The sequence below is a fragment of the Myxocyprinus asiaticus genome, chromosome 15 (genome assembly GCF_019703515.2).
Source record: "Myxocyprinus asiaticus isolate MX2 ecotype Aquarium Trade chromosome 15, UBuf_Myxa_2, whole genome shotgun sequence".
In the NCBI taxonomy this organism is placed as follows: domain Eukaryota; kingdom Metazoa; phylum Chordata; class Actinopteri; order Cypriniformes; family Catostomidae; genus Myxocyprinus; species Myxocyprinus asiaticus.
This window is the reverse complement of record NC_059358.1, coordinates 8,535,928-8,550,876: the sequence shown is the minus strand read 5'-3', so window position 1 is coordinate 8,550,876 and position 14,949 is coordinate 8,535,928. Positions and strand designations below refer to the sequence as shown.

General features: G+C 36.6%; 2 protein-coding genes across 3 annotated transcripts in view; both read right to left on the bottom strand.

The window, feature by feature from the left end:
- The window catches only part of LOC127452734 (ATPase family AAA domain-containing protein 2-like), a 28,022-nt gene extending 17,384 nt beyond the window's left edge, over positions 1-10,638 (bottom strand). The window contains exons 1-8 of one of the 2 annotated variants that reach the window (XM_051718391.1): positions 10,331-10,638; positions 5,214-5,329; positions 3,123-3,175; positions 2,888-3,038; positions 2,422-2,506; positions 2,246-2,336; positions 278-427; positions 12-120 (exon numbers count right to left, since the gene is read on the bottom strand). In XM_051718391.1, the coding sequence (XP_051574351.1) occupies positions 12-120; positions 278-427; positions 2,246-2,336; positions 2,422-2,506; positions 2,888-3,038; positions 3,123-3,175; positions 5,214-5,329; positions 10,331-10,468 (893 nt within the window). In that variant the 5' untranslated portion in view covers positions 10,469-10,638. Of the gene's footprint in view, positions 1-11; positions 121-277; positions 428-2,245; positions 2,337-2,421; positions 2,507-2,887; positions 3,039-3,122; positions 3,176-5,213; positions 5,348-10,330 lie in introns of both variants that reach the window. The other variant, XM_051718389.1, reaches the window with a different exon arrangement.
- Positions 10,639-11,145: 507 nt separating this feature from the next.
- Positions 11,146-14,744, bottom strand: psma2a (proteasome 20S subunit alpha 2a). Its single transcript, XM_051718399.1, has 8 exons — positions 14,677-14,744; positions 13,170-13,246; positions 12,857-12,989; positions 12,588-12,710; positions 12,282-12,363; positions 12,056-12,129; positions 11,571-11,628; positions 11,146-11,443 (listed from the first exon to the last, which is right to left on the bottom strand). The coding sequence occupies exons 1-8, from the start codon at positions 14,715-14,717 to the stop codon at positions 11,327-11,329; spliced, it is 705 nt and encodes a 234-aa protein (XP_051574359.1). The 5' UTR covers positions 14,718-14,744; the 3' UTR covers positions 11,146-11,326.
- Positions 14,745-14,949: the final 205 nt, after the last annotated feature.

The following is a 14,949-nucleotide window of genomic DNA, read 5'->3' as shown; positions in this document are numbered from 1 at the left end:
CTAGTGCTGACCTTGTGCTCCTTTTGTTGTACAGGCTCCTGGGACCTGCAGAACTGAAGGAATATCTTCGTCTCATCGGGGTGGAGTGACGCTTAAAAAATATGCTCTGCTTTTTTGGCTCTAATTCACAAATTACATAAAATAGAAAACAATGGAAAAAAGGTTTCAGAAGAAAACAGAAAAAGAGGTTAAAATTTAAGTGCACTTTAATCACATCGGTATCTGATCTGCATATTCAAGGCATGGGTCGTTTAATGTAGCGTATCATAACACCAACCTTCTACAGGCACCTGGTATCGCACAACAGCTTTTCTTTGTCGGAACTCATAGCGTTTCCCGTTGTCTTCCTCATCATCTTCATCTCCCTCATCATTTTCCTCCTCTTCACCCTCACCTTCTCCATCCTCCTCCTCCTGATCACTGTACCCTAAAATGTGAATATGGGTTCAGGTCTACCAACATACTTGTAGATTTTTTTATCGAAAAACCATTATTACAACAAATCTTGTTTGTGAATGTATACATTTAACACATACATCAGTAACCAGTCAGTTATTAGACTGATTTAAGTCTCATGAACCTAATGTACCTGTTACACGGACTGGTTCATCACTGTTATTAGTTCACAAAATGAACATCACTGGACGTGCTGTATATTTATTGTTGTGTGCATCCAGAAAGAACCAAAGCAATAGAAAGTTATCTATTTAGTCTCTTTATAATATTATGTGGCACCCAGACTGCCTCTACTTCAAACTTACCAGCTAAGCTAAAATATGAATACACACTGTCCCCACAGTTTAATTTGTCACTTTTGGTCACTTAAGTCTCAAATGTATGAATTTCATTGCATTAGATAACAAAATATCAAACAAAGTAGCATCTGCAAACAAATAATGCTAAAATTAACTTCACTTTTCTGTACCATTTTCAGGGCTCCAGACTAAAAAAATAACTAAGGAGCCATTGGCTCCTAAACTGAAACATTTAGGTTTTAGTTGCCACATGACAGAATTGCTCGATTTAGATTGTTGTTCAAAAACAAGATAGAAAGCCAAAGAAAAGACAGCTGATAGCTCATTAATCGGGTGTTTAATATATACTGTATAGCTGAGTGCACAAATTTGCATTCCCCTTTTGTCTCATAAGTTTCCACACACCTTTCAGAATTTATACAAGTATAAGAGATAAAAAAAAAATATATTTTTTTTTTATTTAGTACTGCCCTTCTGAATCTACATAACAGGTATTTACATAAAGCATAACATGCATATAGTAGTGTTTTGCCTTCTTGAGCATCAGTGAATGTTTGCACCTTGTGTAATAGTTGTGTATGAGTCCCTCAATGGTCCTAAGTATCAAAAGATGGATCTCACATCACAAATAAATATATATATATATATATATATATATATATATATATATATATATATATATATATATATGGGAGTGCATGTATTAAATTGATTTTATATATATGTATATAATAATAATTTAAAAAAAAATCTTAGTCTTTCTTTACTGTGACTAGATGGCCCAGATACAAAGACTACAAGAATGCAAATTGAATGAAATCCCAGATGCAGTTTATTGTGCTACTCCAATCCCAATCAATACTAACCAGGAAAAAAAAAAGATATGGTACATACCATGGGACCACTATTTTGAAATGCCTGTGCTCCCAGTTGTGAAATCACTGATGGCTGATTCGCTGAGAAAGTGACTCGAATTCAAACTGCTAACCTGAGCTCCTGAGTTCAAACGAGCTCTTGTCGGGTGATTCAAAAGAGTCATTTGTTCACGAATCGGACATCATGGCTCACGATGTGTTTGTTGTTGCTTGCAGCCAGCGAGCTCATATCATCAACAGAAAGGGTGAAAAGCAGCGAGAGACACACTGGCGCTCTAAAGATGTATTCAATAACTCACAAGATGATATCTAACAAAACCGCATATGAAAGCACACATCCCGACTGTCGCCAATGGCGACTATATTTTAAATTATCGTTGCAATCATTTATATTTGGTCGCATTTGCGACCATTTTAGTCGCAGTCTGGAGCCCTGATTTTTGCAATGGCTTTTAACCAATTGTTTCGAAGGTGAGTTTTAGTGGATGTATGAAGTCAGTTCCCCTCATGTTCACATAGATGTCCTAGCAGAGTAAACACAGGTGTAGTTAATTACACTACCTATGGAAACATTCCAGTGTTTTTATTGTGGAGCAGGATTAAAGAGATCATTACCATTCTCCTGGTTGTCAGAACTCTCCTCTTGTGCGTTCACTGAAGACTTTGTAATCCTCTTCCTTTTGGCTCCAGAGTAAATTCTTAGATTCTAAAGAGAAACACAAAATCAGTCGAGTGAAGTCCTGATCTAATGACAAGTGTACTGGACTCAAATGATGAAGATTATGACACACCTCCTCCACCTCGCTATCTCTGCTCCTCAATCTCCGACGCATCTTCTGCATGTCATCCATCTTCTGAAGAACTGCCTCTGCAGTGCTGAAATGGACAAAAAAAGCCACTGAGAATTATGAAAATTTTCACACACTAGGTCATCAGAGTCTGAAGACCATGGTCATTTTGAGGTCTTAATTTCATAAGGAATATAAAATTAATCTCTTTTCCATCAAATGGTGCTGGTGCCGGAGTCAGTGCTCAGCTAGGGGAACTGCAAATCTCTAAGAACCAGAACACTGACTTCAAGACTTACTGTGTGGCCTCTGATGTTACAGGTTCCTGGTATAACAAATTTTTCTGGCCCAGACTGCCTTTTCTTTAGTGAAAACGCAGGAAATGGATCCAGATTAGGCACTGGCTCCAACACAAGCACCGTGTCGGTGGAAAAGGGGTATGTGTTTGGGTAGTACTGGTAGCACATACTTCGTTATGAGCCTGTCATAGAGGACCGATTGGTTCCTGGCATCAAGCTTATATCTTGTGATTCTGGAGCTGCGCCTCACAGAGTTGTCCTCTTCTTGCCTTTGAGTCCGAGCACGTAGTTCTCGAGAAATAGGAGTCGATTCAACTTCATCTGAAAATAATGCACTATTTTACAGTAAGCTGTCAATAAACAGACTTGCTGTTTGATGTATATCATACAGGCTGACATTCACACCTGTGTGTTCATCTGCAGATCGCTCTCCATCTGCCTGAAATCTAGGAGACTTCCTATGAACAAATAAACAGATTAATAAAATAATATATACGGTGTCATTTCTGATAATCCATGATTAAACAAATATATGGGAACAAGGATTCAGACTAGGGGTCGGGAACCTTTTTTCACGGAGGAGCCAATTTCTTTTTGGTTGATGCATTTATTTCGAAAGAGCCATAGCACAAACTAATAATTGACTATTTTCAAAAAACAAAGTTTTTAAATAAAATAAAAAATGTTTATTATGCCTATAGACTACTCAAAAAGAAAACAAATATGCAACAATGAATAGGTAACATGTTGTAATATGGAATCGAGTACACGTGTTTGTGCGGGTCTCCATAAAATTACTTCATTTTACAATTGTTCATGAAGGAGATCACTTCCCTTTTGGGATGGGCGATATGTAAAAAATATTTGAAAGATAAATCGCATTAAAAAAATATATCTGCCAAGGGTCAGTGAATATTTTTGCTTTATTGATTTTGCTTTAAAAATGTAATTAGTTTATTGAAACATGAAAAACTTAAAATACATTTCTAAATTCAAATGACACTTTGAAAGAATTGAAAAAGCAATTAAAATAACGAAGTGATCAAAAAATCTTATATATAACCACCTCCCCGAATCTAGACATTTACCGTCTCCAACAGCCCCATTTGCCATCACGCAAGTATCACAACAGGTGAAAATTACTAATAGCCTACAAGTTAAGAGCTAAAGACAATTATAAATGTAAAGATAATAATAATCATAATAAATAAGCCTAATAAATTCCCATGTGTTCCCAAAAAAATGCTGCCAAATGTGTCTTCTCATCGAATGTGTTTGTATTGTGTTTTGGTAATAGTTAATGCTGCCTAAAGAAAAGAAAATAGAACTCAATTTAAGGTTCAATGTGTCTTATATTATTTTATGATTTAACCACTACCATCTTTGTTTCTTTAATACAAATATATATATTATATAGCCTATAACAGTGTTGCGTTCACAATGCTTAAGAGCAAACTGCTCCGTGGAAATAAAGCGAAACTCACAGCACCTTCTGAGCTGATCAGAGATCATTTGCAGCACTCACAAATGACATTATTCTTAAAAAAAGTTTTCAGATGAATGAAACGGAGAAAAAGGAGTGATAACTCTTTGTGTTCCATGAGACATGGTCCCGCTGTACTCTTCAGAACAAACAGCGAATCAGACACGAGCAATGACAGCTTTTCTTTTGTCTGTTCTTATATAACAAAGTTTCAAGCACGTGTCTTTGTGACTAACAGCATTTCTTGTCACGTGTCACTCCGAGACGTCTTACAGGTCACCCACCTGTTGTGGGTAGATGAGCAAAATTACTTGCGTATGAAATACCTGCATTCAGACGAGGAGCTCGTGAACTGGATTGAGCCTCGTCGCATTTGGAGTGTGGCGGGTGCTATATCACACCCTTGGCGCACATAAAAAAAATAACGAACGTTCGTAAAATCGCTCGTAGAAAATGCTCTTAACCACGAAGATCAATAGTTACTGGCAAACAAGGCCCAGAGCTCTATGCATGTGCATGTCTTGGAGAAGCGCTTTCAATGCACTCGTGAACAGCGGAGCTCACTGCACACACATAGCAAATCAGACGCGCATCGGCGGCTTTTCTTTCATCTGTTCTTCAAAATACAATCACACATTTCATCAAACGTGCGTCTTTGTGTCTAATTTCATGTCATACTGTAGTAGAGAAGTCTTATACACCGCCCTCCACAGTGGCTGGTACATCAGCAAAATTACCCGCCACTGTGCATGAAAAATCTGCATTTGGCAGGTGTTAATTTCAAACCTTGTTTACCAGGAGTAGGCTGTACGACAAATTCGAGAGAAAGGAAATCAAAACAGTGTCTAGGACTTCAAGCTTTGTGCAGGAAAATTATATCTAGAAAGTTTTAAACGATCATGTGTTGGTGAATGGTGAGACACCCGGCGAGCCACTTGATTTTTAACAAAGAGCCACTTGTGCCTCACGAGTCATAGGTTCCCGACCCGATTTAGGCCATGACACACTCCCACCTTTGCCTCCCACTTTTCTCATCTTCTGGAGGGGATTTGCTGGTTGGTCCATTGTTATCAGCAAAGGTGACAGCATGTCTTCCTCTTTGTGCTCTGCTCCTCAAGCTGTGTTCCTCCTTTACAGACAAAAATCCCTATAAAAATATTTGCATTAACACATGAAGTGTGTGTTATTCACCATAAAGAACTGTTTTAAACTGTATTTTGTCTAATTCTTTTCTATTGGTACTAAAAGTTCTCATTTTAATTGAAAGACAACATGGAATATTTGCAGTCTTACACTGCAGGACTACTTAAGTGAACAGAAAATCGTGAAAATAATTTGGTTTTTTAACTGAGCTGTACAATTAAAACATAATTCAATGCTACAATGAATGACATGCATGCATCTGTTGTGTAGTACTGTACATTCATTGTTTTGCTGTCTCAATTTATTGCTGTCAAGACTATATTTACTCTCATTTAACTACACTGGAACTACACTATTACACACCCTTATGTGTATTTTGCACATTGTGTATATATTGTGTACTGTGTATAATGAGTATTTGATAATTACAGCAACTCCTTATTCCTATAACTTGATAATGAAGTGTCATTTTCTTGGCCAATAAACGTGAATTCTAATTTGTCAACAGCCCATCTAAAAAGTGCATATTGCGTAATTAAATAAGAACCGGGGACTCACGATGTAAGTTACTTTAATCTGTGTATCATTCATTCATTTCATATTCTATTAGGAATTCAGAATCTGAAAAACCAAAAACGACATTGCTTTATTCGTTTACAAGACCAATATTAAAAAAGAAATAATGACTTGTTTTTCGTAATTTCAATTTAATGTTCAAGTTAAAAATAGGACATTGGAAAAATAGCCACAGGACACTGTGTGTTTTGTTTATTTGATTTAACTAATATATGGCTTGAATATTTGATTCGCACATATGGGTGGACCTGAAACGCCCCTTTCTTCTGATTGGTCAACCTGTACCGTCATCTTCCTCAATGCTGTGAGACAGAATAAACGTTCTCTGCTATTTAATTGTTCAAATGAATTAATCTCTGTTAATATTAAATTCTTTACCGTTTATTCTCCAAAACTCGCCACATTTATTGCAGCTGAGCTATCTCTCTCATCAAATAGTCAGACACAGAGCCTACACAACAGTAAAATGTTCACTGAATGCAGACAGGGTTTCGTCTTCATGCGATTCAGCATTAGGACAATCATTGCCATGTGAAGCAATTTATTAGAGCGACACACGCACACATATTATTAAGATGTTTATTAAGATTAATCCCTCGCTCTGTATGCCAAATGCCTTCTCACAGTTATCCTTCTTGATTTATTCATTTATAAGTGGTACCATGTAGGGATGCACCGATACCACTTTTTCTCTTCCAATCCGATATCGGAAATCTCAGTATCGGCCGATACGATCCTAAGCCGATACCAGTGTTGTTTTTTGCATAACCAGTTTAGAATATCTTTACATTATTGTGTGGAACTAATTGGGAGTACTCTTATGTAAAGAAACACAAACCTCTAACTACACATTATTTCAATATAAATGTATAGCTTATTAAGAAAAACTTTATTGTTAACTAGTATACTGGATAATGTAGCAGCAAAATTAACAGTAATTCCAGTCTTCAGTAGAAAAGAAACCAGTGTTTTATTTTTGCCTTTTTTTTTCAAAAATGTTTCAACTTCCATCTGGACTTTAAAGGATTCAGATCTCTTTTTTGTTCAATTTAGTTGTAAGACATCATCCACTTTTCATTCACACAGTTATTTTTTGGAACCCATTCAACTTAAATATTGTTATAAACTGTAAACAATATATAAATTGTTATTAATATTATCATCATTGACTTTTAATTTTAAACACAACAGTAATATATTTAAATCGTGCACTTTTTAAACCCTCACGCTTTTCTTTTGACATTCTAAACTCTCCAGGAAGTCCTGTATGTGTCTGTTTTTAGGCAAGTTCACAGTAGTTTAATTCGCTTCTTATTCAAATTCTGGTAAAATGCATCTCCGGTACCTTTCTAAATGCATATTATAAGTGAACCGAACTACTGAGCATCTACATCTGAGATGCTGTTCTTGAGTAGTGCTCAAATATTGCACACCGCTGTGAAGGCCAAAAATAGCCACGAGTGCATCACCAGCCTGTGCGTGAGTTTGTGTCAACAGAGCAGTACCATTCACTAATGCACTGGTGCTGCGCATCCTATATATTTACTTATTAAACACAGCCTTTTGCGATTCACAGAGCTATCGCACATCTTCAAGTGGCTTTGAATAAAATGCACGAGTCATATGAACTACTTTAATGGTGTTTTTATGGTTCTTTTATGTCATTTTTGGAGCTTGACGTAACGAACATGACTAACACACAGTCTCGGATTTGGATCGGGCTTGTCGGATCGATACCTGATCCATCTAAATGCTTCAGTATCGGAGCCGATACCGATCCAGGTATCGGACTGGTGCATCCCTAGTACCATGCAGTGTAGCTGATCAGTTGGGCACTGGTGGTCCACACTGCACTGGAGAACAGGCTGGCATTCGCAGTTAGGGTGATCAGACATCACTTTAAAACCGGGGACAGTCCCTATTTTACAAGTCATGTACCGCATCATGGTGGACTTACAGTTGGGACATCTTTTGTCCTAATACTTTTTTATTAAAAAAAATAAAAATAAAAATAAAAAAAAAGGGGCAGTGGTAGCTCAGCGGTTAAGGCTCTGGGTTACTGATCAGAAGGTCGGGGGTTCAAGCCCCAGCACCGCCAAGATGCCACTGTTGGGCCCTTGAGCAAGGCCCTTGACCCTATCTGCTCCAGGGGCGCCGTATCATGGCTGACCCTGCACTCTGACCCCAGCCTAGCTGGGATATGTGAAAAAGAAGAATTTCACTGTATATGTGCAAATGTATAATGTGTGATAAAGAAAATTATTAAATAATTATTAATTAGTCTAAGGCAGCTATAGTTTGATTGCTTTAAATAAGCTTTTTAAATCAACATCAGTGTTTCGTGCATTTTTGAAATGAGAAATCAAGAGTATTGAAAGAATTTATTTTTAGGTTTAATTTCATTTTTACATATTGCAGTGCAATGAACAAAGCAAGATGCGGTTCAGGGAATATATAGACTTAACGAAGGGTGCATTCAAGACAGATGAGCATTCATGCCAGTGAATTATAACAGCAACAACAGTAAATAACAAATGATTAATAATAATAATAATAACAAATAAATTGGAAGATATTAGTGCATTTAATATTTAATATAAGACAACAAGTATTTACATGGCAGGGAAGAGTACTAATTTCAAGCTCAGATCATTCCGACATCCATGTTTTTTAATGGGAATATGGGTGGCCTTTACCTACTGGGTCGTATACATGGCAGTTTTTTGCCTTTTATTATCGGACAAATGTGAAGGCTATGTGTAAATGCTGATTTAAATACACTGGTCGAGCTTTCATGAACTTCCTTTAGCATAATTTCCATGATGAGCAAGTCCCTCACACCTAAGCTCCCAGAGTGGGGTAAAGTTAGTTTTAGGTTCGATCATTTTTGGATATTCGGTTTCTCGTACCCACGCTCTATGCCAGCGGCATGTTTGTAAAGATTTCGCACACTTGGCTTGATGTTATGGTATAAATATAGATGGTATTTAACTATAATATACAGACATAAAACACTGCACTCATAACTGTCATTTGGTGTGGCTGCAGAATTATGACAGAAAATGCTCCGATGCTCTTTTATTGCTTAGCGTACTTAAGGGACCATCTGAAATTTCCACTCACTGATATATATAGTTATAGTAATGGATAGACTAACTAACTATAAAAATCACCTGTAGTAAGTCAGTCTGCCCACTGGGAACTTACTACAACCTTTGGAATATGAAATAATGTTTTCATTAATTTTAGTGATTTTTTTTTCATATTATAAGTGCATACTGTACATTCATATGCACAGCCATCACTCTGGCGGTCTACTACACTGTGAATTTAATTATCTATTTATTTTTTGGTTTGTTTTATTTTTTTTTAAATAACAATGTTTTTTTAGTGGCTGTCAGCTGGCATCAACACCATGATGTGCCAAGCAGCGAGATTCTAATACATATGGCATGCATAGTGCACAGTTAGTGGTGGTTCAAGACAGTATTTCATGAAAATTATTTGCAGAGCAATTCCAACTCTAATTCTAGCTGATAGGAATAAGGCAGTAGGCTGCAGACGACGGGGCAAGATGACCAATCAGATGAAAGGGGCGTTTCAGTGCCGCTCACATGTGCGTATCAAATATTCAAGCCGTATATAAAATATTTTAAACAATGGAAGAAAATGAAAATTTAGCCATTTCCTCCTCTCTCTTATTCCTTTTTAAATAGAAAATGAAATAGTCAACAGAAAATGAGTTTGTATCTGCTTATTCTATTCAGTGTTAAAACCAATAAAAAACGCATTTTTCGTTTTTCATTTTTGGGTTAAAAAAACGAAAAAAGGACCGGATGCAGAAGTACACGGACCACTTTGCAGATCAAATTGTTGTTTTTGTTTTGGATTAGCAAAAATCTCGCGCGCTCAGTAAACGTCTGGCGCTCTCTTTTTTACCACCATTACCGTTTTGACAGCGAGTGTTTCAGGGTCAGCCGACTGAGAATTTACTAACAAATTAGTTTGCAAAGAAAATCACACGTTGTCACAATTTGCATTTTTCTACAAAACGAATTTCAAGCGTAAGCCTATGTGTAATTAGGTTGTATACACTTTATATTTAAGTCCAACTTGCTGTGACAATAACCGTGGATTCTGGTTTGCCAGCAAAACAAAACAAAACAAAACAAAAAACCTCCCTTGTGGACCACTGTGTACATACTTACTCATCTAAAAGAAATGTAACCTGACGGATAACGTGGTTAGCTTGTGTTTTGGATCAGCAAACAGCTCACGCGCTCATTCAGTTTACTCAAACGACGCGCGCTCTTTTAACAGCCAACATTGTTTTGACGGAGCGAGGGTTACACTGTCAGTTGACATTTTTTCCTAATATATTAATACTAGTAAAGAAGACGTATTGACTCACATTGGCCGGACTGTCCTCGGCGCTCGTTACACTGTTATCATGGGCCTTTTTCAGCCGCGCGGACTTTCGCTGAGGCGGGTTCAGCGACAGAAACTCCGAACTCGAGTCCATATCACCGTTACTGCGTAATATCACCATCTTTAATGAGCCTTAAAAGACCCTTAACCCCGTCACCGTCAATGTCACTTTCAAATGTGTCTGTCAATATTTTAATAAGGCTAATCTTTCGCGCGATAACACATCGTTTAGAAAGCGTATTCCACTCCTCCTTGATTTCTGGCGCCACAAACGTCACTTACAGTCGAAGCACGCATCGCAAAAACACAAATGTTCTGTCGAAGCATAAACTAGAGCTGTTTAAGACTTTAACCAACGTAATAAATCCCCAGTCTTAAATATTTCAAATATGTTACTTAAATACATATGAGGAAATTATATAGAGGATACATTTCTGAATTTTACAGAAGCAGATACTAAGAGAAACTGTATTCTGAACATGAATACGAGTTAGCGTAAGAATCCGTTTGGAAAGGTTTACCGGCTCGTTTTTTGGCGCGCCGTAAGTGACGCAGCGCTCACGATTCTGATTGGCTGACGAATGCCAAACGCCTCGTGGGCTTGTTTATAGAGGCTGGATCAAAGAAATGGGACATTTAGTATAACTTTTTATTCAGATGAAAGAACACCATAAAACTGAGACTTAATTGTCCTTAGCATCATTTAGTCCTTTTTAGCTGATCACATTTGATTTTTTTTTGTTTTTTTTTTTGTTTACAAAAAAACATCACAACAGCAACTGACAATAGAAACTGTCAACAGGATTTTAAAAGAGTTGTTTATTTATTCCTTCAGTAAAGAAGAAAAGCTAAATATAAACAATACAACTTTCAATTCCATTGCTCAAACTCATGGATAAGTACTAATGAAGTTGTGCTAATGAAGACAACAAGATAATCAGTGTTCAATCTGCAACAACTTGCCAAAAAAAAGGTGACTTTAAGCAATGGCGGCTAGATAGTCTTTGATCTCTGCTGGGGTCAGTCGCCTAAATCCTGCTTCATTGCAGATTCCCACCTCAATGTTGTCTTCGGTCATCTGACCTTCAAAGCTTTCCTGTAACAAAATGCATGGGGTCAGCTAGCCATCACAGATGACATTTTAGTCATGCAAATAATCATGGTAATACAAGTTTGCAATTACCATTGACAGGAATGACTTATTCTGGGCAGTGAATTATTACCTTAAGAGTCAGAATAGCTGTGTGAATCGCATCTTCCAGCTCAAGATCCTCGTTGTATCTGAAAAAAAAAAATGAAAAAAAAAGTCAAGCAAATGAGATGCTTTGTGTGAATTAAAAAGCTCTCACACTGCTTCCTAACCAGGCACAATGTGACAGGTTTCCAGCAACAAGTCATTTGTCTATTCACACTGAAAGCGAAATCAATCACAACCAATCAGAACTTATTTGATGTTTAATATACCTCTATGTGGAACAAGATTTTGGTTTCACTGTGGATGTGGCTACCCAGTGCAAAATAGCAGAAAGAGAAACCGACAAACTGTCCTCAAGCTGGTTTGGACAATAACTCAGATATACATTGAAGAAACTTTATAAGACGTCACTTTTTCACACGACATCTGGTAGGGACATAGTGTTAAAATGCCTAAACTTGGCACTGTGAACAAAATTGAGTGTACATATTAGAAAAAAAAAACACTTCATACCTTTTTTCAAGGAATGTTTTCCCATTCACATAGTTCTTCCCCATTGCCGTGGCTTTCCATGCAAAGTATGCACCCTTTAAAATATCAAAGTACATCTTATTTTGCTTATACATTACATAATAAAGGGTACCTTTTTTTTTAACAGACAATCATTTAAGTACAAGCTTACAGACTGCACTAATACACAAAATGGTATTACTAAACCAAATGGAGTAGCATAGTATACCGAGGGGTCAGACTGGAAAAGGTATGGGCGGTCTTCATCCCAGCCAGCAATCAAGAGGGAGACCCCAAATGGCCGAACTCCTCTGTGTCAAAAAAGCATTATACATACAGTATTTAAAAGAAACACATGATTAACAAAATCATGACACAAAGTTGCCATCACCATTTAGATAGAGGCTCCATATCAAGCATCTATTTGAAATGTTTTCTTACAATCTGGCATACAACCCAAACAAATATTTGTAGGGCAACTTCCAGAATATTTATAACAGTGATAAACGATGCAGTAGAGGTATATCAAGCATACCCTGATTGTGTGTACTCCTGCATAACAGAGGCTACCCTCTGAACAAGTTGGCCTGTAGGAATCGGCTCTTGATAGACCAGGAAGTATTGCTGTGCCAGCTTTCGTGCCCTTCTCACAAGAACCCTACAGACACAATTAAGACCTTTTACAACAAAACTTTTACATTTTTAGATCCCACTATAATCAACAAAGCTTTCTAGACTGGCAGCATCTTTATATTAAGAATCATTATTAAACATTGTTTGGCCATGCAGGCTCATGATCCATACCTGTAATCTGGACCCATGCCACTGTAGACCATACCGATGTGTTTGGTTATGGGCTCTACTTTGTGGACACTTTGCTCATCATACAGTATGGATTTCTGTTTCTTTTCCGTTGCCAGAACTACACCATTTGAAGCTGTGAAAGGACAATATCAATGAACGCACAGTGTTGTAGTCAGGTGAAAGCTTCTTAATTTTTTTACAATGATCAGAGAAGTGACTTACAGGCATTTAATTCAATAAGATCTATTTTCTGCCCAAAGGCAATTATAAATAAGCATATTTAAGAGGATACTTAGAAATATTCTTTCCGCACCTTTAATTCCAACCGAAGGGGCACCAGCCGCCACAGCTGCCAGAGCATACTCAATCTGGACCAACTTCCCTGAAGGGCTAAAAACAAAAATAAGATTAACCCTAGAACGCATATGTAGATTTCTCCTAAAATTTCTCATAAAATTACTTTTTCAAGGGCAATTAACCAATAATAATTTTATTAGTAATTTACATAAAGTAGTTGATATATCTTTAGTTTTATTCAATTCTGAAGAGTTTCAGACAAATAGAAAATGATGTAGGAGTTTTGGGTGACACTGTAAAAATGCTTGTATAATAGAAATATGGGCAATTTGTTTGGTGGTAAAATATGAAATATCTCAACAACTCTGCCTACACAAACAAAGACATATAAGTAGAATGTACTATGATAAATATTTTTCTACCAATGTTTTTTTTTTTTTTTTTATACATTTGAAAAATAACAATCATACATTATATTGCCGGTTGACACTACATTACTCTATGTAGCTATATTTGTTGTTTGGAGTGGTGAGGCATACTAAAAAAAGAAAAGTTGCAGGTTCAAATACACCAAGAAATGGTCCAGGACCTATGACTATTGTGCCCTTGCCGTGAATAAGGCATCTAACCTGGGGTTGTTCCATGAGGACTGTCTCTGTAATAGGAATAAGTATAACTTTCTATATTTGCATTCAACAAATAAATATGAATGTGATCATGGTATTTAACATATATTTCATTACATAACAAATGTTGAATAAACATTTAAAACAATCAATGTATTACAAAAATAATACTGACATTAAATACCATAGGAAACTCATATTGGCTTTTTAGGACCCACATATGCATTCTAGGGGTAGTGCTGCAAATTCTCTTATAATCTAAAAAAATCTTCTACTAAATTTTAAAAAGGTTAGTTCACATGATAAAAGACACCTTATTTGAGAAACTTTTAGAAAGTAGTTGCTCAAAAGACCACTTTATTAAAATATAGACGCTGGGTCATTTTTGACCCACATATGCATTCTGGGGTTACAAGGGATCTGCAAACAGATGCACTATGCTGAACAGTTGGTAAAACATGCAAAAGACGAGTATACCTAAATGGCCTATTTCCAGTCATATTTTACCACCAGTATAATGATGTGTTTTTAGAAGTCATATGGGATACATAAAGCAAAGGCTTTGCCTGGTACACTGAAAGTGAAAGTAAAATAAACAATTTCCAATCACAAAAACAAAACCGAGCCTGTCCTTTAAACACACCCGAGAGTGTTGAAATGGTTACTACGAGATACATTACAAGTTCATTTAACTCTTTTCGTGAATGTATATGCGCATGAATGGAATCAACACTGCATCACAAACACAGTGACTCTGCATCAATGTCGGTGTGATATTCAACAAATGCTTTTGATTGACGGAACTTTCGCTAAGCCTAAAAATTTCCAATGCGATGAAAAAAATTAATGTGATCTAGATTCATAACCTGGATATGATAAGATCATAACTTTAATTACCTGAAAGTTGTGAGAGAGAAACTGTACCCTCTTTCTGCCATGGCTGTGTAATGTGCTTGTTGGGGAAGTGACGTCACGGGATTAATTGATCTGATTGGTTGATAGAGTTACTGGGTGGCAACTGAAATGAAATGTGGGTAATGTATTTTATGGATTGCTAAAAATAATCGTTTGGTTTCACATTTTAGCTTACTCTGAAACTATTTAATTTAAGATACAATTATTAAAATACTTTAAAAAATATTTTTAATTATAACATGAAAAATTGAGATT